The following is a 25,695-nucleotide window of genomic DNA, read 5'->3' as shown; positions in this document are numbered from 1 at the left end:
TCTTTTATTTAAAGGTGCAGTAGGTGATTGTCTTCAGAAACATTTTTGTTGTGCTGGTTGAAAGTCTCTTCACATTCCAATAGTAATGTTTAAAATAAATTATCTAAATGTATTTATATGTATTTTTATATTCAGGGTAAGGCATAAAACAATGTTCATCCAATTAAATATCGTCAGGCCGACAATTCCTATAACTCTGATATGTAGCCCAAACTGTCTGTCAACAAATGTAGATTTGTACATCTGCACATCTCTTCACACAGATCCGCCTGTTGCACATGCACGCGCGCCGTGTTCACAACACGTGCACATGAGAGAGATGAGCGGGGTAAAAACAAATGCTGAATCAAAACTTTTTCAAACCCTGAATCAATATTGGAGTAAGTTTAGTCCCCTAGAGAAAGGATGGCAGCTAAACTATTTCTTTTGACAAGTAATGTTATGTTTTAAAACTATTTTAGTCAAGCAAAGCTGATGTAGATTTTGTTGTTTTACAAATAGGTTATATGCACGGACGTGTTGTTCAACCTCTGAAATCATCTGGCGAAAGATTGATGTGACTATTTTCAGTTTCATAAGGGACCTTTTTACACCATCGATATTGTAGATTTTTATTTAGTTTAACAACAAAACATCAGTAAATAGCGCTATTCCGCCTAGCCTGCTTTACTGAGGTGAAGTTGGTTTTATATTCACATAATATTGGTTCAATGCTGGCAGCGAGCTCTCTGAAACTCTCACATGTTTACTCGCAGAAGCTAAGCAGGGCTGCACCTGGTCAGTACCTGGATGGGAGACCACATGGGAAAGCTAGACTGCTGTCGGAAGTGGTGCTAGTGAGGCCAGCAGGGGGCACTGCGATCTGTGTGGGTCTTAACACCCCAGTATTGACCTTATTCTAAAATGCGGAAGTGCGCCTGTTTTCGCGATTGTCTTAGAACTTCCGATTCAATCGCCTATGGGAGAAATGACTAGGAATAATAAACGGCAGAAAATGGCCAAACTACTTGCTCAACAAACAAATGTTTGCATGACTACACAGACCAAGTAGCATAATATAATAAGAAAATATTAAATTGCAACATCAAGCAGCGTAACGAGCAGTTGTTAACTTCAAAAAATGAATGGAAGTGAATGTGACCGGAAGTCGCGAGACAAAAAGATTCAAATGGCAGCGCCCACTCGACAGCTGAGAATAAGGTGAATAGTGAAAGTGACTCTGTACTGCTCTATGGCTCCTCGGCTATGGAACTCATTTCCACTAGATCTTAGGAGCAGTGATAGTCTTCACACTTTTAAATCACGTCTAAAGACCCATCTTTTTAAGCAGGCTTTTATTTAACAATTTTTTTATCATGTTTTTATTATGTTCTTTTATGTTCGCTATTGTGTTTTAACTTGTTTGGTCAATAATTGTTTTTAGTAATGTTTAATTTGTTTAGCATGTCTGCTGATGCTTATTGTAAGGCGACCTTGGGTGTCTAGAAAGGCGCCATTTACAAATAAAATGAATTATTATTATTATTTAGTGAGCGCCTTCTTTCGGTTGAGATGTTTAAAACTGAACTGAGATGAAACTGAGGTCCTGACTCACTGTGGTTGTGAAAAATGCCAGGATGTCTTTCCAAGTGTTAAGTTGCGGCTAAAAGGGTATCCGCTGCATAAAACAGGTGGTGGATAAGTTGGCGGTTCATTCAGCTGTGGCCACCCCGGATTAATAAAGGGACTAAGCCAAAAAGAAAATGAATGAATAATATTGGTTCATTTTTGCACAATAACAACCTGTGATGCACTCCCTATATTGTTTACCATGCTTTCCTGAATATTCGGTCTGAAACAGCATGTAAGTATGGCTTAGTGATAGCCGCCGGCCAGCCACTAAGCATAAGGTAATCCCTTTGGGACAAAAAATATGAAATATAGGCCATTGTAACACAACTGAAAACGTGCTAGATATAATACAGTTTTCACTCGGAATTGTGGTATTATAAAGTTTTCTAACTGGCAAATGACATGAATTAGTGGGTTGTCTGCTGTGTTCGTGTTTTAGGAGGCATGGCTTTGGACAGCAGGGGAGGGACTGTTTTTCAAAGAACGATGGCAGATCACCAACTGTACCTTTAAGTTTATTGACTTTATAAATCATGATTGCTCAAAACCGGTCAAAGTTTACGAAGTCTACATATTCACTTGAAGTCTCTTAAAAGTTTAAAAATGAACATAAACTTAAGAAAGTGATCAATGTTTCATGTTGCAGTGGTATGTCAACTGTCATGTGCACATTTTTGAAGGGTTTCGTGACATTTTCTACTAACTATTCAGATTCCAAATAATATTTTGCATTTCTTCTTGGGTTAATACTTATGTTGAAAGTTGTGTTTGAATTAATGTGAGGTCACAAAATCTACATACTTTAATTTTATAAGCAAAAATTTCTTAAAATACCTTAATCATTTATATAATGTAATTCACCTGGATTACTTTTTGCAATCCTTACATTTTTAATGTCCATAATTAAATTATAAAAAAAATATTTTTGGACATTTTTAACATCCATAATTAAATTATTAAAAAAAAAGATTTTTAAAGTTTACTTAGAATATGCCATCACCACAGACACACATGAGAAAGTGATTTAATTATACATTATAATACAAACATATTTATCCATGTGTGTTTGTGTGTGTGTGTGTGTGTGTGTGTGTGTATTTGTGGTGCAAAGAAATGCATACTGCATAAAGTACTATGTAAATTCTAATTGCAAGTTTGTAAAGTCTTTTCTCATTTCTTAAATGAATATTCACTAAAATCAAATTTATGAAGGTATGAGGCCAGTCAGCAGGACTTTGCAGACAGCTGGGAAAGCAGAGAGTGCCATGAGTCAGGGGTTAGCTATCTACAACCATTTAATAACATTAATAATTAGTAAAGGTTTTTATTATTGGCAAAGGAAACATCAATAGCCTTTTAAAGCAGTTCGGAAATGAAATCCATAAAGTAAGTGTGCTATTAAAAAGGTTTCCTAATAATGGCACATCCAGATTCCATTCAGCATGCCGCCATCACTATGCTGTTAGAAGGGTTTTATATGCCTTTGAATTAATACAGGCACTTTCATCTCTTGTGTAATATAGTGTGTGTTCTGCATTCAATATGCTATTATATTTGATATAAATTATAGCTTTATATATATGTGTATATAAGAGAATTATTATAAGAGCTCTGGCTGCTTCACCTGCACTGGAGATGCATTAGCGTATCCTCCCATGGTGATGGGCACAGAAAACTGCTCCATGAAGACAGGCAGAGTCCCCAGCTTCCCTGGAAACACAAAGTCAAAAAGCGACCACAGCTCTTTCAGGTTGTTCTGCATGGGTGAACCAGAGAGGATAAAACGGTGGGGTGTCCGGAACTGTGAACAGGAAAAAAAAAAAATAAATCAGTGACATAATTTATGAGTTGATCAAGCGATCAAAATAGTTTTAGAAGCTTACCTGCACAAGAATATAAAGCCCCCTTTTACGATGGATTTGGTTTTAAATCTCCATTAGCTTCAGTTTATTCAATACCAAATCAAAGTGTTGCAAAATTTCCAATTGATTTTTTTAATATAGCGATCGATAGGACTGGAGCTCATATAACTCGCTGCAGACTGAGCATAAGGATCATTTCTTAACGGTCTACTTGATGTACTAGATGTAAAAATTTATGCTTTGCGAGACCCATGAGTCTTTATTCAACAGCCTAACTGTACACTGTAAAAACCGTTTAGTTGACTTTACTTATAAAAAAGTGAGTAAACCCATTGTTTTTAAAATGAATAGTTGACTTAAGTTAAAAAATTCATTCATTAATACATTTTCTTTAAGTCCATAAATGCCTTATTTATCAAGGGTTGCCACAACAGAGTGAACCACCAACTATTCTAGCATATGTTTTATGCAGCTGGTGCCCTTCCAGCCCCAACCCATTATTGGACACACCCTTACTTACTTACATTCACACACACACATACAGTATGGCCAATTTTTTTGTTTACAAATCTTTGGACAGTGGGAGAAACCGGAGCACCCGGAGGAACCCACGTGAACACGGGGAGAACATGAAAACTCCACACAGAAATGTCACCTTGGACTTAAACCAGTAGCCTTCTAGCTGTGAGACGACAGGGCTAACCACTGAGCCACCATGCCGCCAAGTTTAAAAATTATTACGGAAAAGAAGTGTGCATAATTATAAAAATTAAGTTTAGTCAACTTAAGTTTAAAACAGGTGTATTCACGTCCTCAAGCAAAAAAAACTTGTACATTTTAAGGCAAGCCACTTTTAAGTAAATAACTGCTTTTTACAGAGTAAAAAAAGAATAGAAGGAAAAGAAATGATCACCTGCTTGCATGCTGTAGTGACCCCAGCATTTGGGTTCCTTATCTTGTGGCCCTCATCCAGGATGACATAATGCCAGTCGTATCTCTGGATGTAATCTTGCATAATGCGTATGTATGAGTAGGAGGTGATGAGGATGCCGTGACTGGCCACAATTTCTGGAATGAGCTTCTCCTGATAATAAGGAAAACAAAGTGAATTAAAACATTCGTACAACTCAAAAGTGACTTTATGAATGGATCGATAAATTATTGACTTACTCCATTTTTTCAAAAACAGATTCATTCATATTTACAACTTTAGGGTGCAAACCTTCTACACTGGTCTTGTTTTAATTTATTTTTGTTAAAGGTGCTGCATCTAAGTTTTTCACTCTTCTAAAGCATAAAAATACCATAATATGTTTTCAGAAATTTAAGAAACATGCCAAGTGATCATTCTTCTGAAAATCAATGCTTAAGTTTTTCCGCTTTGAAAATGTGTTTTCCGTGCCGAAATGCTGTCTTTGTTTTGGTTCTTTACCCGTCCACTGCCAATCTAGCCAATTATATTTCAGCACCCCGGGTTGCCTTGATGGAAAACTGGGTATTTTATTCATTCATTCAGAAAGGCTCTAAAAGCATGCACTCTTTACCGAAATGCGACCTCCGTTGGACTCTGAAATGAGACGCAGATTCAGTGTTCCACATGAGGTTTTTAATTAGCAAATAATATAAATATTACAAATGTAAACATTAGGTGAGCAAGTTATATTGTAACCCTGTGTCCTAACATTATGCTCCATGATGAGATTTGCAGTGATAAGCAATTTGGCTCCTTGCACCAAAGGAAACACAATAGAAATTTAAACACAGCTATTCAGAAGCACAGAATATGCACTCACTTACGAAATGGTAAGTTTAATCCATATTAAACTCTTTAACATTATTAAGTGTACATGCTGAATCAATGATGTGTTGGTTTGCATTGAGTCACAGTTCTAAAGTTTAATTTCAAACGGTTTATTTTAATTTTCAAGATCTGAGGTAAACTACCTGCTGCTGCTTTCAGTATTATGGCAATAGATGTCGTGTAAAATGGCATTGAGACTCAAACTGTGAGCATTTAACACTGAACAAAGCAGATGACAAGTACCTGAGGTGATCATTAGCGGTGTTTCCACTATCGCACCTAAAGCGAGTGAGCCAGGGCGAGCCAAGGCCAGTCGCGTTTCCACTGTCATTTCCGGGGCCTAATCGGGCCAAATCGGGGCTGTCTTGGGGCCAGCAACCGGCCTTTTTTGGCCCGCCGAATACCTTGGGCCAAAGAGGGCCAACTGGGGCTTCAGGGCGGAGTGAAAGGAGAGGCGGAGTGCGGACAAAGTTTTCCGATCGCAAACAAGTATGCGCCAAACAAATAAATACATAAGGGAAAGAAAACATCTAGCCTTATAGGTTGGGGTATTTTTGCGTATGATCGCCCTTATGCTTCCCTTTTAAATGCAAGGCTGTTGCATAAAATAATAAAGTTTTAATTTATAAGTGACTTTTCTATGCTGCTTCCTCCTTGATGTTTCAATAACGGATAATAATCTTTACACCATATTAAAGACACAGCAGATAGTAAAGGTTTTCAAGAGTTTTTGTCAAGTTTAAAAGGTGTGTTTGTGCACGTTTAGATGCCTGTATGTGTGTGTAAGACCGAGGGAAAGTGCAGCTCCCTTCACAGCTCTGTTAATGCCGCGCGGCTTTTTTCTTTTTGAAAATACACAATAATGCACATGATGAATACAACAGAAAGACATAAAACTGTACAAATTTCATGTCCACTTTGACCAGGCTCAAAACAGTGTCATATCTTGATAAAATAGCCTAAGCTTTATTGAAATAATTAAAATAATTACAAATATCGAATATAATAAAATCACATTAAATAAATAAACCAATATAAAACTAACAAAAGCTAAACCAATTTAGGTATATACAATAGCCTACATAAATCAAACTGTTTTAAAGCCATAAACTTTCATTTTACAAAGGCCTATCTGAAAAAAAAAAGATTTTAGATATTTTCTAAAAACAATAAACACAGAAGAAGGTTTAAAATATTATTTATTAAGTATTTTGATAAGATGATATTAATCAAATCGTGCAAACAGAGCATTTTTTGGGTGAGTGAAAGCAGAAACTAGGCAACCTTTTTTTCTGTAGGCTAGGCTATCTTTTTTTTCTTAAATACATAAAGAGCTTTATTAGTGGATAGCTGCTGAGCGCAACGAAACATAGGCTATATTTTATTGCTTGCTGTTATGTGCTGAAATACATAACACTTTCCTTAACTTAAGATATAATAAGCAACATCTTTAAATAAAGGGGAATCACCTATTAAGTGTCATATAGCCTATAGGGAAAAATTAATGTTTCAAGTCTCTCTGGAGCATTTGGGCTGAATGATGGCATCTATCTAAACGAGGATGTTATAAAATACATTTTCTTTTTTTTTTACATTTTCGGTTGTCTTTATTTGAATGGTTTCGCGATGATGTGATGGTGTGCTTTCTCTGCCTGATTCCCGCTGAAGTGGGCGGGTTGCATGACATTTTGATTCGGGGGACGTTCTGGGGAAGAGGTTAGCAGCGATGCGCTGCGAGCTACTAGCCCGACAGTGGAAACGCGCCATAATTTCGGCCTCACTGCTCAACCTCCCGGGCGATCGGCCCAGCCCGATTAAAGCCCAGGCTCGCACTGGCCTCACAGTGGAAATGCGGCTATTATCAGTTTTCTGTTGTTCATCTGTAAGAAATAGAAGCTGTTTCTATTATATCAATTCGAGGAGTTGATTAGAACAAAAACTCTTTTTAATATGAAAATATTCCTTATATCGCGTGCCATTGCTTTTATTTAGAACACGACATAAATCAGCCTTTAGGCTCGATAATCAGACTCGCTCCTGTTGGTCCTCAATCTGGCAACCTGCGCTTGCATTTCTTTTGATCCAGGAATGCAATACCTAGTTCAACCATTGGGTGTCAAACTTACATACTGCACTTTTAACAAAACTGAAAAAGCAACTTGCGTTTAAAAAAGAAAATTTACTCAATTTCAATTTCATATTGGATTGACAGAAAATTTGTTTGTTCATAATTATAATAGGCTTCACCATGCAGTGAATGTTTTGGACAAGCTTTTCTTTCTTTCTTTGCAATGTGAGTGATAAAGTCAATAATGTCAGCTCACACATCTTTAAAACTAAATGCGTTTAAAAACACATTTCTATTGTCCTTGCAGGCTACAAACACCACTCAATCAACAGAATACCATTCATAAATAAATTACTCTTATGAGTCAGTTCTTTTTACTGAATAAAAACAATACTATACACATGACTGTCCACTAATTCAAGTAAGAAAATAAATTAAATGTAAAGTAAACTCACTTACACTCTTTTTTGGCTGTTAATTAAATTGAGGAAATTGCGCTAGGTCGCCGGCATCAGCCCTCTGGCGATAGATAGCATCTTCATCAGAACGACTAGTCTATACGTCTGCTTTGACGTCTCACACGAATGGTCTCAAGTGTGTTCCAATTACAGGCGTGCAAAGCGACTAACCTCTGTTCCCAGACCCCCCTCCACACTTCTGTTTTTTTTTTTTACTTTGTAGCCAATTAATCAGGTACATCTGCTCTACAGGAGCGTTAGTGTTATCATTAGGTGCCAACGCTGCATAAACGTTGCTCTGTTTCTCTCCCACAAGCTCTTGAGACCAGCTCTCCACCTAGAGGGCAAAGCGCGGACTGCCAGACAACAACCCCCATTAATCACTGTGTCAGGCAGGACGGGGAGGGGGGCAGTGAAGACCACTCACAGTAAACACTTCACAGCAGCTCCTGCTACCTTAGCTTTAATTAATTTAACATTTCCTTGGAGCCAGTTCCACTCCACACACTAGGATATTTGCTGACAAGGGAGAATATCTCACGCTGGCATAAACGTTACCGGCCGAAGCAACACAGTTCATCTTAATCTTGTTGTCATGTTGCTTTTTTGTATGAAAATCTGAAATTAATGTACACAGAACAAAACACTGATGTACCTTTTTGCTGGTAAAAGAGCCAGTGTCATGGAGGACAGCAACACGGAACGGAGGCCACCATGTGTGGAACTCCTTCACCCATTGATGCATGACTGTAGCTGGACACACAATAACCGTAGGCCCCAGTCCAGCATACCTGCATGAGAAAATGTGGTCACAACACTGGAGAAACTTTGAGAGGTGTATTACCAGTTTTAGTGTCTAGTTTTTTTTCTTCAGTAAACCAAATCCCTAATTAATTGCCATTTTTCAGTGCACTTTCTTTTTAAGGGTTTGGGGGGGTTCTATATATTAGAATGTATGTGTTTGTGTGTGTGTGTGTGTGTGTGTGTGTATATACACATATGATTTTATTTTTATTTTTATATATATAATCTTATTTTTAATTTTATAATTAAAAATATATAATATTTTATTACTTGATTTATATATTGATTTTATTGTTTAATTAATTACGCATTTCTTATTTTATATTTTTACTCACACACACACACACACACACACACACACACACACACACACACACACACACACACACACACTATATATATATATATATATATATATATATATATATATATATATATATATATATATATATATTTCTCATTACATAAAAAATATCTAATTATTATTACTTTATTTTTGTATTTTGTTAATTATTAATGTTTCTTAATATTTTTTTTTAAAAAATGTCAATTTTAATAATAATTAATGACTCAATTTTCAATTATATAAAATTATAATTATTACTACTTGATTTTTAAATTTGGATTATTTTTTAAATTTTGATTATAATTAAAAAAAACTATTTTTAATAATTGTTATTAATTTTAATAATAATTTATGACTCTTCTCATTTTATATTTTTAATTATATAAAAAGATAATTATTATTAATAATTTTTTGTATTTTGCTAATATTAAAATTTCATTTAAATAATTGTTAATAATTGTAATAATAATTCATCACTCTTCTTATTTTATATTTTGTTATATAAAATATATTTACTATTAATTGATTTTAACAATTTTTTAAATAATTGTTAATAATTTTAATAATAATTAATGACTCTTTTCTTGTTTCATGTTTTAAATTATATTATTAAATATAATGATTATTACTTTACTTTTGTATTTTGTTAATAATTTTAAATTTGTTTTTAATGTTTAATAATTGTTAATAATTTTAATAAGAATTAACGATTTCTTGTTTTATATTTTAATTATATAAAAACATATAATTATTTTTACTTGATTTTTTAATTTTGTTAATAATTTTTATTATTTAATTAATGACTCTTACCAATCTATTTTAGTCTGTTACAGAAGCTAAAATGTCATTCACTGTAACAATTATGGGCGAGGCAGTGGCGCAGTAGGTAGTGCTGTCGTCTCACAGAATTGGGTAGGGTAAATTGTCTGTAGTGTGTGAATGTGTGTGTATGTTTCCCAGAGATGGGTTGCAGCTGGGAGGGCATCCGCTGCGTAAAAAAAAAAAAACTTGCTGGATAAGTTGGCGGTTTGTTCCGCTGTGGCGACCCCGGATTAATTAAGGGACTAAACCGACAAGAAAATGAATGAATGAATGTAACAATCATTTATATACCATAACATATTATCAGAGATTTTTGTGTGACAAAAAAAGAGAATGCAAAAATAACTGTAAGGAACATCCTTCTATTGATTTGTCCTCAAAAAGGGAACATACATCTCAACCACCAGCATTTTACGATTCACATTCTCTTAGGAGTCGTTCTTTATAGAGAGGTCCAGTCTTTCGTGGAATCAATCAGAGACTCCCCATCTGACTAGCAAGCTATGATTTTTTTTATTGATCTTTTACATACTAAAATGATATTTTCTATATTAGTGTTTTGTTAAATCCACCTTTTTTACTCGCAGTTACACCCTTTACCTTTAACTTAATGAACCCCATGAGCTTTTGTCCCAGCTGTTCTGCTCCTCCTCTCAATGTGAATGTTCACTAAAGGAGATGAACTGACGAAATGCACTAAATGGCTTTGGGAGCATTACGGCTTGATATGATATTCCAGATTGTGAAAGCCATTGATAGCGAGCCATAATTGAGTTTGCAAACAATCAATTTGCGGATGGGCGACGCCAGACAGCTTATTGACCAGCCAGGAGGGCCTCCATCCTGACAGTGCATGCCAAGAAAAGCAAAAAGAAAGTAAAATAGCAGCACTTTAAACATGTTTAATTACAGGTTCCATGTTTAATTTTCCACCCTTCCCTCTCAACGAATAGTCTCTCGTTCATTTCACGTCCTTGTTTCTCCTTTGATGTCGCCACTAAGAGAATTAGAGGAATATCATAATTGAAACGTCTTTAATAATTCACGCCGAACCTCTCTCCACCAGCAATCCAGCTGCTGAAATATTCATCGCGATTGAGACTCTGAGTCTGGGAGGGGTGAGGGAGATGGCTGATGTCTGTGTTTATGATTGTTGGTACACACATGCATGTGTACATGTGTTACTACGTAGCTGATCAAGATGAGCATGATTGGGAAAGGATAGAATTTAAAAGAAACACAAAGACCAAAAAAGAACGCCAGAAAATAAGGTGTAACATATTGTATAATTATCAATATAAATACAATATATACACAGGACATTTCTGACTCAGATTAAAAAAATTAAATGTACATGATGTTTTATTAATACTTCTGTCATGAACACTCTCAGGATTTAGTATGGAAATAAATATGTAAATGGCAATGTTGATGTACTTGGTTTTGGTGGTATAAATCTGCTACGCTGCTGCTGCCGCTTTGATTATTATGGCAGAGCATGTACCGAGACCTGCTACTGCAAGTTTATACACAGATATGCCATCTGAAAACATAACACGCAGCTGCTGCAAATATAATATACATGCAATCACAGTAGCAGATCTAAACACAGGTGGAGCTGGGGTGGAGGAGGGTTTTTGAAAATGTGCCACAGCTTAAGCAGCATAGAATGACGCAGAGCTTTTAAATTGATGTAAATTAGGTGGTCAACCTGTGCGCAGAGTTTAATGGCAAAAATTGTATGTATGTATGTATGTATGTATGTATGTATGTATGTATGTATGTATGTATGTACAGTTGAAGTCAGATTTATTAGCCCCCTTTGAATTTTTTTTCTTATTTAAACATTTCCAAATGTTGTTTAATAGAGCAAAGAAAATTTCACAGTATGTCTGATAAAAAAATTTCACCTGAAGAAAGTCTTAATTGTTTTATTTTGGCTAGAATAAAAGCAGTTTTTACATTTTTTAAACATAATTTTAATGTCAAAATTATTAGCCCCTTTAAGCTATACATTTTTTCTATAGTTCATGAACCATTGTTATACAATACCATAATATATATATATATATATATATATATATATATATATATATATATATATATATATATATATATATATCATGGTTTCCGCTACATTCATACTTCCGTGGCGGGGCGCCACACCAAAATTTATTCCGCCCTGGCTACATTACAGCTTCTTATTCAAAATATTCGGTCGTTTTTTAAATAGTGGGTTAAAATCGCACCGAAAACGTATGAAAATGTAAGTGAATAATAACAGCAGAAACCTTTCTGTGACCATAGTAGTGCTGTGCATAGTAGTGTATAGTAGTGTATTCTGTTTAACCCTTTAAGGTGACGTGCTGACTGACTGACAGATGCGTGAGACCAGCAAACACGGTGTAGCTTTCAGTTATGATAAACACAGTTTCCATAATTAGACTTTATTTATAGATAAAGGTCTGTGGCTCTGCAGATAATGAATTTATCTTGCTGGAGTTTATAAACGTTTCACTTTACTTCAGGACGCATTAATGCCGCGGTCTGAGACATTCATAAATATTCCTAGCAACTCTAATAAATGTTGGAGACATACTCGCTACATAAACTTGTCTGAAGGGTGAGGAGAGATGCGGTAGGGAGGGGTGAGAAGGATGCGCGACGTAGCCTATTCGAGGACTGGGAGGGAGAAGCGAGATTACCGGGAGATTATCATTCGTTTGCGGGCATCCCGATTCTCGCGAAACTTCCCGCTCTACTCATAATTCTCTCTTCAAATAGCCATATGCCTATTACATATCCATATCCGCACTCGGATCGGATCGCTTTCTCACTGAAATCGCTCCGCTCCAGAATTCGTTTCAATCAAGCCGAGACCACCTCATTCAAGCGATCTCGGAGCGATTGATTTGGCGCGGATCCGAGAGCGATTGGTGGTTTTACATATGCCAAACAAACCGTGCTAACTAGGCAAACGAGACAGGTTCCGAAACAAAAGTGTAGGTGTGAAAGCACCCTAAATCTCACTTCAGCCGCGTTTATTTGAGAGCGCAAGAAAATCTGCACTTGAGCAGCGTATATTTAAGGGGGCGCAAGAAGTTTTGTGCACAAACAGAAATCGTCGCTCAAGCAGAGATTGACATAGGCTATTACATGAATGCAATCTGCGCCCATGACATTTGTCAATGAAATAACGCCACATGTAGTGATAGATCTGTGTAAAATGGCCAACAGAGTCTGCCGCCACAGCTGGAAAAAATCCTAGAGGATATTTATATATATATATATATATGGAAATCATATTAAATTTAATCAAACCTTTATGGAATAAACCAATATTATTAATTTGCTCAAACCAACGGCAAGTGAAATTCAGAGAAACTGTGAATAGTTAACCTTTTATATATAAATTTAAATCTTACTCTGAGACAGAATTCGATTTCCTATCATACAGTAGATATGAAACTGTACAAGCATGTAGGGTCCCTTGCCTGTAATTGGAGCCACGTGTTTTCAGCTTGCTGTAGCTCAGGCCTGCCAGGAAAGCAATTATCTGGATGGTCTTGCCCAGGCCCATCTCGTCTCCCAGAATGCCTCCTGCTTGCTGGCAGTGCAGTTCCCACATCCACCTGACACCTGTCTGTTGATACCTGGACAACAAAAGCAAAGGTTTTGTCACACAAAGCGCAGCTCCAGCACAAACACAAACACAAACACAGCGGCTGATGAATTAATCATAGAGCCATTATCACTATTGATTCCGGATAAATGGGCCATAAGTGTTGCCCAATTGATGTGCTGTAAAACACATCCAGAACACCGCAGCACAGTCCTACTTTCTAGGCCTAAAAGACATCATCCCTCCTCCTTTCGGGACTCGTTAAAGTTAAATTGTAAGTAATTTGCGCACACATTTAATATTTCACATTGCATTTGCAAAAACAACATGACTTATCATGATCGATTCCTTTCTTTTAATATAAGAGTATGTGTGATTTATGCGAGCCATACTTGAAGAGCTTCTTCCAGAGGAAACCAGGTATTTTAAATCCTTCATCAAACTCTGCATCGCTCTCGTCGGATTCCTCCTCGCCTGCTTCTCTCTTTGCCTCTTTTTCTCGAAGTCTTTGCCTTTTCCACTTCCTGCAAGAAGACAAAACCACAACTTTGCCATTAGATTTCTAATGCTCTCTTCGCAGCTGCCATCAGCTTAAAGACCATTGAAGCGGCATATCATCACTGAACATACAGATGCAATGCAGATCAATCAGCACTAAGCAGGAGTAATGGTCTACCAATATATTGGCCTTGCTGGCATTTGGTATTTTAATTATTAGCATTGGGCAGTTTTCTTTTCCTGTTTGATCTATATTATCTTTGACAATTGCGTTCAGACTATGCTCTGATTTATCCAGTTTGCTACTATGTCATATTCACAGTGTGTTTTTTATTATTACCCAGTCCTTCCCACAGGTTTGAAATAGACTTGTGGTAGCCGGATTGAAAAACACCTTTTAACCACAGCACATAAATGATCAACTACATGCGACAAACAAAAAATGTGATTTTTAACTATATTTTTTATTTATTATGACACTGTTATAAACTTTTTCTTTTCAAAGGGTTAAGGGCTGTTGAAATAAAAGAATGCACAATTTCTCTTACTTTTATGCTATTTAGGAGCCATGTGCACCCATTGATTAGGTAAAGGCTGCTCTTTCTTTACATCCCTTTTCAAAGTTGCTTTATTGGCATGACATTTACAGTATTGCCCAAAAATTTTAGATATGTATAAAATATGTAATATATTAACATCATTAAATTAATAAAATATACAACAAATGAGAAATAACAGCAAAAAAGGAATAAAATTAGACATTTTTGCTAAAAATTATAATTACTAGAAAAAAGTGTATATTATTTAAATAAGACATATTAGTTGATTAGCCATTTTTAATTTATATTCTTTTTATTAACATTTTTACAATTAATCACAAAACACATTGAAACAAACCAACAGACAATGCAATTTTAACAATGGTCTGCAAAAGAAGAACAGAAAAAAATACACACACACACACACACACACACACACACACACACACACACACACACACACACACATTTATAAATAATAAAATTATAATAAATAAGAAACTATATATGTAATAATATATTATAATATAATAAATAAATAATTGCAATATTAATAAGTAAATTAGCAAACAAAATGAAAACATATAAAGATAAAATAATCAATTTGATGTACAAATATTTTGCAGCCAGTATACTTTGTTTTCTCTGAGTATATAGTAAAGTAAGTATAAAGTCATTTATTAAATAATTAATCATTTAATGTCTCTGTAGCGGCTGTGTACATAGTCATCTGCAAAAAGGTAATGCAAAAGTGCATACAAATAAGGGCAACTTTAGAAAGTGAAAGTAAAACCCAAATCCCAGATATTTTAGGGGATTAAGAAACTACGGCCGGACGCATTTTGGTGAAAAAGGCTCATCACGGGTCTCTGCAGAAGACGGGAGATAGTCTGTGTGAGTATTGACAGTTCTCGCGCACACAGAACCAGTAGTAGGAAACGTGCAGAGCGAGAGAAGACTTTCTGCTGGTTAATCGATCGCTAATGTCTGGCTTTCTTGGTTCAAATGCTACTTTTAAATATAAAGTTAAAAGTTTTATTAAGATAGATTGTTGGTGATTGTATGGGTGTTAAATTTTATATTAGACAGCTATATATGAACAAAGGAAAATTAAAAATTTAAGACCTGTTAAAAAAGATTTAAGACTTACAACACAACATTTCAGTAGATTTGAGAGTTTTTAACGCCTAAAATGTAACCTTTTCGATTTAAGACATTTTAAGACCCTGAGGATAACCTGAAATACGAATTTAACTCATTTGTCTGTTATTCAATACTCAGTTATTGTAACAGAAATGTGAAATGTGTATTGTTTTTGGCCACTATGTTCTTCAAGATGGAGCATGAGCTAAATAATATTTATAGGTATTATTTTTTATTAACAGTTTTAATGAATAGTTTTGAAATCATTTCATTTTAATTATCATGTGAGGTTAGGGTTGGCTAATATGGCAAATATGCAATCTCAATAATTATTTTCCATATTGAACAGTAACAATATTCATTCATTCATTTTTATTTCTGCTTAGTCCTTTTATTAATCTAGGGTCGCCACAGCGGAATGAACCGCCAACTTATCCAGCATTTGTTTTATGCAGAAGATGCCTTTCCAGCTGCAACCCATCACTGGGAAACACATACACACTCATTCACACACACATACACTGCGGACAAATTAGCCTACCCAATTCACCTGTACCGCATGTCTTTGGACTGTGGAAGAAACCCAAAGGAAACCCACGCGAACGCAGGAAGAACATGCAAACTCCACACAGAAACGCCAACTGACCCAGCCAAGGCTCGAACCAGCGACCTTCTAGCTGTGATTGCTTCACCCCATGATAATAATATCAGTTGTTAATGCTTCCAGATTTAAAAGAGCCCCCAACAATGACACAAAAATCTGAGGGTACATTAATTGCCATAACATATTTTCGGCCAATAAATTTTTGGTGGACCAAATATTCATTACATCTCTAATATCAACACACTTTTTGACTCCCTTTGTTGAACATTGCTGCTGTGTAATTGGCTCTTAGATCAATATAAAGTAAAAAGTCCAGAGCTTAACAATGGTTTTGACATAAATGTTATCTTTAATATAATATCGTTTATCGGCCCAGCCCAATGTTACATAAATATCAATAGCAGTATTCAGCCAATTCTCTCTGCACCCATAAATACTGACCACCACCAGATAACAACCCCCAGTACTGTACAGTTCAGTACAGTACAGTAACCAACTTCTCAGGCATTCAGAAAAAAAAAAAAAAGATGCAACATTCATCTGTAAAACACATTCCACTTGGTGTGGGTTGAACCGGCCAAAATACGTGTGAATATGCAAATATATTAGCCTTATATTTGCCATTGGCATTCAAAACAACAACAACAACAACAACAACAACAACAACAACAACAACAACAACAACAACAACAACAACAACAACAACAACAACAAAACTTCAGAATCAGTCAGCCACTAAGCACAAAGTTCATGAACAAAGTGGTTCAAGTAGGCATGAAGCAAGTCAAAAAATAGAAACCAAAGCCACAGACTAATGTGGACACAGTGTCATTCTGAACAGCAGACCCCACAGAGACATGCTGAAGACCTCACATATAGTGTTCAATTTGATTAACAATCTTCTCAAACTAAAACAGTCTACTGCTGACATTTAAAATCAGACTCCGTTAAAGACACCTCCTACGGGAAAGTTTTGCAAGCTACAGGCAGGTAGCAAAAGTCCCCGGCCTCAGTTTTTAATTTCCTAGCCAAAGAACTACAGACAGAGCGAGAGAGAGGAGAGAGAGAGAGAGAGAGAGAGACCTTTTCCCTTTCTCTGCCCCTCACTCCAGCAGACCAGATTTAATTGACCCACTTCTGGCTTAAGGGAAAGCTACAGCAGTTAGTGGCAGTGTCGTCAGAAAAGCAAATTAAGATTGATACAGACAATTAGGAGTTTGAGCTCCCCAAGAAAGGTACAGAGAGAGGAGTGTAGGGAAAAAAAATCCATCTTCATTTGGGGTCGGTCCTGTCACTCTGCAATGAAACCGTTCCCTTTATCTGGGGCTTCCGAGACTGCACTTGTAATTAAGTCAAGACTAAGCATTGGTTCAGTTAATTACGTTTTTTTTCCCTACACCACTCGGCATTGCTGTGCTCTAACATAGCAGAAATGAGCATCTGAATTCACATTTAAACCAACAAGAGCGGAGAAACTACGGAGAGAGAGAGCATGCCAACTCAATTTGCTTTCTATAAATACAAATGCATAAATCTTGTTAGGTTTGCTTCCATCTATTTGCACGTCAACACTGGCATAAATACTTGCATACCATAATGAGAAAATATGAATAGGCATAGAATTTGCTTAGTCAAGGAACAGCTGCCAATTTCATCAGTGGATTAGGCTATCTTTTCTAGCATACATGCTAAGTCAAATAACCCAAAATATGAATGGCCCATGTCTGTATTGATTTTTAAAATGATGCATTCAGGCTAAACTTACCTAATCCTTTGCCTGTAGCACTCGATATCACCATCATCTTTACATTTCTTGACTTTTCCGCCTTTCTGAGAATCTTCCTCCTCTGAGCTGCTCGGGATGTAGTCGTCACTCTCATCCTCCTTCTTGGGTTTCCTAGTTTTGGGCTCCTTCTTCTTCTTGTATGGTTTAAGTTGGTATTCCTCATGATCATCCACCCACAACTCATCATCATCATCTCTCTCTGGTTCCTCAGGATCCATCAGCTCATCACTAGGGACGTACTCTGAACCTTCACTGTCTGACGCATGTTCCCAGTCGCTCTTTCTCTTTTTGACTCGGGGCAGCTCCTTCTCCACCTTGGGTCTGGCTTTGGGGTGAGCCCTTAAAGCAGTCCTCTGAAGCTTAAGCATTCGCTTTTGGAGTTTTTTATCTTTGGAGGAGAGGGAGCCATTCTTTTTCTCTTTGTTAGGAGTTGTCTCTCCTGAGTGCTTCTTGGTGGTCTTCTTCTTCATGATGGGTCTCTTCCTGCTATCCGCTAACAAGGCTTGGTCGGCGAGGTACTTATCGAATCCAGAATTTTCAGTGAGCATAACCTTTCGAGGCTCTTTCTTCTCTTGCTTCTGGGGGATCCGTGAACCGAAGGGGGTCATGTGACCTGTGCGGATGAGCTCTTCCCATTCTGACTCCTGAGCTGGCATAAGCATGCTGCCCAGGGTGGATGGGCCTGGTTCTAAGAGACGCAAGAGAACAGTGCCACTACAGACCATTTTGAGGGATTTAAACAAAAACAATGGTCCCAATGTATTTCCTTTTTTACAATTTTAATTTCTATAGCTTCTGAGAAATTGAAAAGAGCCACATATTGATAAATAATGCTATGATAGCTGTTTTTACATTAAGTTATGATTGAATTGCCTCTTGTTACAGTTATGAAATAGTTTGATAACAAGCAGGAAATGTTCATGGGCCAATGACATCATCACATTGAAATGGTCTATTGGTCAAATGAAGCAAATGTAGGCATAAAAAACATCTGGAAAAAATATCAAATAGTTCACCAAACTATACACAAAACTTTTCTTTCTACTGTTGAACACAAAAAAAGTTATTCTGAAGAATGTTAGAAAGCCTTTGACTTCCATAATTCTTATTTTCCAACAAGGATGTCAATGGCTAGCACTTTCCAGCATTCTTCAGATTATCTTATTTTGTGTTAAGAATAAAAAAATTCTAAAGGTTTAAAATACGTGGGGGCATAGTAATTGGTAAGTACATTCTTATATTTGGCTAAACAGGGTTTCTGCAGATTTCATCAAGTCAAATTTAAGACCTTTTAAGACTTTTTCATTTCAGGTTTTGGAGTCTTCTAATGTTCTAATGAGATGGTTCATGTGTGTTTGATTAGGGAGAGGTTAAAAAAGTGTACTGTTGTTGTGCCTTCAGGAATTATTTTAGAGAACAAAAGTCAGGATCCGGGAGTAAAAATTAATTGTTTCCACTGGAAAAAAATGTTCTTAACAATAATCTTTAAAGACAAAACAGTTGTTAGTGGCTGTTAATTGATTAGCTAACATAAATGTTTTTTTAAACAATCATGTTTATTTGTGGAATTCATGCAAATAATTCTACAAATTAGTCACACTGAGCAAAGAATATCTTAAGCTCACCCCATAAACCACTGCAAATTATCTAACCAAACATATATGCATATACAGTTGAAGTCAGAATTATTAGGCCCCCTGTTTTTCCCCCAATGTCTATTTAATGGAGAGAAGATTTTTTTCAACACATTTCTAAACATAATAGTTTATGTAACACATTTCTAATAACTGATTTATTTTATCTTTGACATGATGACAGTAAATAATATTGTACTAGATATTTTCCAAGACACTTCTATACAGCTTAAAGTGATATTTAAAGGCTTAACTTAGTTAATTAGGTTAACTTGGCAGGTTAGGGTAATAAGGCAAGTTATTGTATAACATTGTGTACCCCTCTTTTTGTTTAGTTTTTATATACTTCATGTCAAATTAGAGTTTATGAAGTTGTGATTAAACCCTAGCTGATTTCAAAAGTTCATGGCTTTTAACACAGTAACAAAACACAAATTAAAACCATATTGGAAGCATACTTAAATACCATTTCAATGTTGTGATGTCATTGGTCATGAACATTTCCTGCTTGTTATCAAACTATTTCATAACTGTAACCAGAGGCAATTCAATCATAACTTAATGTTAAATCAGCTATCATAACATTATTTATCAATATGTAGCTCTTTTTGTATTTTTGAAAGCTATAGAAATTACATATGTAAAACAGGAAATACATTGGGACCATTGTTTTTGTTTACATCCCCCAAAATGGTCTAAAGAACTCGGTTGTATACATACTATAAACTACAAAGCAAACATAAAACAACAAGATAAATGAACTGATTTACACTTTCTATGATATAACTATTCTCTAAATGTATAATTTAAGGTGCCCATATACACAAAGTGATTGCTGAGCAAGATTAAAAAAGCATATGATGATAATACAAATCATGTAAAGGCCTGCGCTTCATACTTACCCTCGTCATCCTCAATCAATAATTCTGCCTCAAGCTTCTGTATATCCTCTCCGTCAAGAAGAGCTTGCAATCTCTTCTGCTTGGCTCTGATCTTTTTTAACTGCTTCTCCTGTAAAAGGATAACAGGCTTTTTAAGTATTGTGTGCTAAGATCTTTTTATGCAATGCATCACTGAAATATAGCATGCTCTTATTTCAATAGAAAATAAAGTTCAAATATATATTTTTAAAATAATACAAACCAATTATAGATACTAAAAGTCAAACATTATTTGCTTTAAAGTAATTATCTTCTCCTTAACAAAGCCTAATTTATTTGTAAATCAGTAAAACTGTGAGCTATTACATTTTTAAATGAGTATGAATAGATTTAAAATATAATTTATTCCTGTGATTTCAAGCTGAATTTACATGATCATTATTGCAGTCTTCAGCATCACATGGACCTTCAGAAATATTTTTAAAATACTGAATTGCTGTCATAATCTATTTTAATTGGTGTTAAATCATTAAATATTTCAAAAATTACTATTAATGAGGGTTCTTTTTATAATCAATGTTGAATTTTTTTTTCTGCTTTATATTTTTGTGGGGGAAAATACATGCAACTAATAAAAGCATTTATTTGAAATAGAAATATTTTTTAATATGATTTAACAAGATTTTACTGTCAATTTAATTATTGTGTTGTTGATGAATAAAACTAGTACTTAACAAAACATACTTTTTAAAAATCGTATGGAATCCACAAAAACACAGCATGAACATTTCTAAATGAATTTAACGTTTATAATGTATTTTTGATCAAATGAAGACAGCATTTCCGACTAGAATTTCATATAATGCAGCAGTACAGGCTAAACCCAGCAAAACTAACAATCCAGCATATACTCACCTTATTCTCTTTTTGCCGTTTAACAGACTCAATTTTCCGACTGATATCCTTGCTAGAGGCAGCATGAGGGGTTAACTGCTCCAATATTTTGTTGATGTGTTTCAAAGCACTTGTACATGACCTGAAATGTTTTACAAACCAACCACATTACTGTAGATCAACCTCAAATTTGAGCTATTCATTTTTTGACACATATTGCACAATATTACAAGAGCAAGTAAGGCAGCCATAAATTCACCTGACGTCATCCAGTACAGACTCGTATTCTTTCTGGGCCTCAGCTTTAGCCGCAGCCTGGTTGGCTTCCTGAATGGCTCTGTCCACCTGCTGCAACACACCCTGCTCCAGGACATCTTGGTCGTAAACATCCACACCCAGACCTTGGAGCTCAGCGGCCTGAGAGCTGTGGTCCACCGATAGGATCTCCTGACGGTTGATCTGGAGCAGAGGTTGTGATTTTCTCGAATTCTGTGCCCCGACAGTCTCCGGACAGGCAGCCGCTGGCTCTTCCCTACTACTTCCAGGGATGGAAAGGCCATTGTCTTCTGGAGCTCCAGGAGTAAGAGCACTCACAGGGCTGGACAGGGGTGACAGGGCCTGGTCCTCGGTACCTTCTACTGGCATTGCTATGTCACTGTGAATTAGAATGGTCTAAGAGTGTAAAGTTTGGTTGTAAAATTTGAGTAACTGAACACCAAAGTAAGAGTATTTTAGCCTATATCAAGAATAACTAAAAAGAGTCGCTTTTTCAAGAATCACATTTTTAATTGTAAAAATGTGTTTTGAGCAATTACAATGACTGTTAAAGAACAAATAAACAGACATACACAATTTAACATTACAACAGTCTCAGATTTTACTGTATTAAATAATATCAACACAATGAAAGAAATAATTTTAAGGCAACCGCGGTTATGTTGATATTTTATCTTTTTTTCCACACACTGTCTTTTCTTACAGTATTAGAATGGTCTAAGACCATTTGAGTAACTGAACACCAAAGTACCAGTATTTAAATAACAGTAACAATAAAGCTCATATAAAAAAATACTATATAGAAAGAATCGCTTATATTATATTAATAGTCACATTTAAGATGTCTAAAAACATGTGTTTTGATCACTTAAAGTGTCTGTCAAAGAACAAAACAAGAGACATAACCTTACAAGACAAGACATTGCAACAGCCTCGGATTTTTTTTTCTTGAATAACGTTAACGTTATATAACATAAACCCAAAGCGATGAACGTATTAATTGTAAGGCAATCATGGGTCTCTTAATATTTTATTATTTTCTTTCAGACACCCAGTGTCTTACCAAACAGTATGTGCAGTTTGCTAAATGCTAACCGCTAGCATATTATTGTTTACACTCAGCTCAAATTAGACTTTAAAAAGCCCAATAGTAAACAACAAACCTTCACACCGACCCGACTCTTTCAAAAGATTTATTCGTTTATCGTGAAATCCATTAAAATCTCGGTTTTAGTAGGTTTTCTGTGTACTACTGTCTTGCATGTGAACTTGTTATACAATCACTGCATAATGAACTGTGAAGGGAGAGAGTGTAAGTTACCGTGTGGATGTCAGCTGCTGAGGAAACATGTCAAAATAAAAGTGCAGAGAGCTTTCGCTTTAATCATTATTTTACTATATATATATATATATATATATATATATATATATATATATATATATATATATATATATATATATATATATATATATATAAAGTTGTGTAGTTTTAGACTAACTGATTACTTATAATTTGCATTCTGTCATCAAACACTCAAATTCAGTGCTTGTAATTAGATTATATATTACGTTTTAAAAGAATCACAATTAAACAAAGGTTATTTTTTATATCGATAACGTTTTTATGTTATTATTGTTATTATGATGTACTATTATCTGTGTACCGGTTTACTACATGCGGATGTGATATAAATCAATCAAACAAACAACAAACAAACAAATAAAGCCCCCCTGTACAGTCATTTACTTTTTATTAAAACATTTCTTTGTTGTCCCAAACTGTGAAAAACTATATTAGTAGCTATAGTAGCTACTGTATATGGGTAATGTAGACAAACATATCTCAAACAAATTGAAACGTGTGAATGTAAAAAAATGTAAAACAAAAAGACAACAATTATTAAATAATTTTATAACAATAAAATAATATAAGCAAACATTTATTTAAGACATGCAAATGAGTACAAAGTACAAATGAAATAGATTAAAAAATAATAATACATGAGGGGCGAAGCAGTGGCAAAGTAGGGCAGCAAGAAGGTCACTGGGTCGCTGGTTCGAACCTCAGCTCAGTTGGCGTTTCTGTGTGGAGTTTGCATGTTCTCCCTGCGTTCGCGTGGGTTTCCTCCGGGTGCTCCAGGTTTCCCCCACAGACATTCGGTACAGGTGAATTGGGTAGGCTAAACTGTCCATAGTGTATGAGTGTGTGTGTGTGTGTGAATGTGTGTGTAGAGCAGTAGGTTGTGGTAAAAATATGCTGGATAAGTTGGCGGTTCATACTGCTGTGGCGACCCCGGATTAATAAAGGCACTAAGCTGAAAAGAAAATGAATGAATGAATAAAACGTGAATAAATTAAAGTGAAATTATATAAATGAAAAAAATATATAGAAAGGTATAAATATATGAATATCTATGAAAAAGATATATGAATATTTTATATATTCATATAAAAATATAATAAACTAGGGCAGCACAATCGCCTTACAGAAAGAAGGAATAATTTCAAATATATAAATTGTAAAATAAAATAGAAAGATATAAAACAAATATAAAATATATTTTATATAAATATAAGTTTTAAACAATTAATATAATTTATTTAAACGTTCACATTAGTAATTTGATATATTATCTGTAATAAATATTTTAACTGTGTTTAATGTCAGGATAGAAATCTCTCTCCAGGATTATCATATTTGAGGCTTCGTAGAACGTTTTACAAGATTATACAGCGCCCTCTTGAGTTCAGAGTTCAACATTTAATCTGTTCTACGAATTATAGTCTCTTCCATAATCGATGTTCTTTCAGACAATAGCAGCATTCAGCTTTATTAATTAGTTCAACTTGATACAAAAAAAAAAAACTCTTAATGCTAAGAATTTTCTCTGTTGTTTAGCATTGTTATGAGGCATTCGGTTGAATAATGTGATACTGGTGAATAGTCAGTAGATGGCGGAAGCTAACTGCTTTATCTTTTAATGGTTTCATAGCTTTTATCGTTAATGCCTCCAGACTTCGATAGGAGCAAAGGCCACAAAACACACCAGCAGTCTTCTGTCTTTTTAAGAGGCAAAGGGACGCGTGAAGCAGCTAACCAATCCCGCAAGTACAATAGTTTTATTAAGTGTTTTCATATCGTGTTTTTGTCTTTCCTCTATGGCCCGACGAAAGAATGAATGACAGTGTTTGTGACGCTTCAAAGCAAGCGACCGGAAAACAAGCAGTCCATAATATCCTGTGCTTGATGTGCTCAACTTTGATACTTTACTACATATTTTCCTGATGATATTATGCCAGCCAAATCCAATTGTTCTTAGTCCTTGAGTTTTGCAGCCAGAGGTTTTCTTCCATATGACAATTTTTCCATTCCTGCATGTTTCCTTTCAACAGTTATGAGGGAAATCATATTTATGGCGTTGTATTAACCTGGGATTACTAATGTACTAACAGATATATCCAGTCTTTGATTAATCTTCCCCTTTGAATGTTTTATGGTGAAACTGCCCTACAAAAATACTATATTTTAAGGATTATTTTGTTGTACTTTGGGATTTTATAATTGATTAAACTGTAATTTACAAAATAATCTCTTGGTTTTGCACGTCTGATTAATAATATTTTTAAATAATATTTTTAATCTTAAATACTGGAACAGTTCATACAAGGTATTTGATTTGCCATAATTTTTGGAATGTTACAAAAAAAAAAAAAAAAAAAAAAAAAACAACTTTTTTTACACACAAGGAATGGGACCAAAATAAATTATGCATATAAATGTGTATAAAGCATATATATATATATATATATATATATATATATATATATATATATATATATATATATATGTGTGTGTTGATCTTACATTTTATTATATTAAGTAAATAAACAAGGTTTTGTGACATTATGGAAACATAGAAATAGATAAAATGTAAAAAGATTTAAAATAGCAGCTAATTATTAGTATTTTTATTATTCACTGCGATCATTGAGTCTTTTTTCAAATGCAATCAAACGATTCTAACAAATTTTGATATATATATATA

General features: G+C 35.0%; 1 protein-coding gene and 1 long non-coding RNA gene across 3 annotated transcripts in view; one reads left to right on the top strand and one right to left on the bottom strand.

The window, feature by feature from the left end:
* The window catches only part of ercc6 (excision repair cross-complementation group 6), a 35,620-nt gene extending 12,672 nt beyond the window's left edge, over positions 1-22,948 (bottom strand). Inside the window, exons 1-10 of one of the 2 annotated variants that reach the window (XM_017358831.4) lie at positions 22,813-22,948; positions 21,633-22,045; positions 21,395-21,515; positions 20,501-20,609; positions 17,944-18,652; positions 13,787-13,918; positions 13,267-13,425; positions 8,456-8,591; positions 4,387-4,557; positions 3,236-3,412 (exon numbers count right to left, since the gene is read on the bottom strand). In XM_017358831.4, coding sequence (XP_017214320.1) covers positions 3,236-3,412; positions 4,387-4,557; positions 8,456-8,591; positions 13,267-13,425; positions 13,787-13,918; positions 17,944-18,652; positions 20,501-20,609; positions 21,395-21,515; positions 21,633-22,018 — 2,100 coding nt within the window. In that variant the 5' untranslated portion in view covers positions 22,019-22,045; positions 22,813-22,948. The remainder of the gene's footprint in view (positions 1-3,235; positions 3,413-4,386; positions 4,558-8,455; positions 8,592-13,266; positions 13,426-13,786; positions 13,919-17,943; positions 18,653-20,500; positions 20,610-21,394; positions 21,516-21,632; positions 22,046-22,812) is intronic. The other variant, XM_683880.10, reaches the window with a different exon arrangement.
* Positions 130-3,422, top strand: LOC141377025 (uncharacterized). The gene is made up of 3 exons (XR_012388801.1): positions 130-884; positions 1,201-1,628; positions 1,671-3,422. It is a non-coding gene; the product is annotated as an uncharacterized lncRNA (long non-coding RNA).
* Positions 22,949-25,695: the final 2,747 nt, after the last annotated feature.

The sequence above is a fragment of the Danio rerio genome, chromosome 13 (genome assembly GCF_049306965.1).
Source record: "Danio rerio strain Tuebingen ecotype United States chromosome 13, GRCz12tu, whole genome shotgun sequence".
NCBI lineage: Eukaryota > Metazoa > Chordata > Actinopteri > Cypriniformes > Danionidae > Danio > Danio rerio.
The sequence above is the reverse complement of the archived record's forward strand: the minus strand, read 5'-3'. Positions and strand labels throughout refer to the sequence as shown.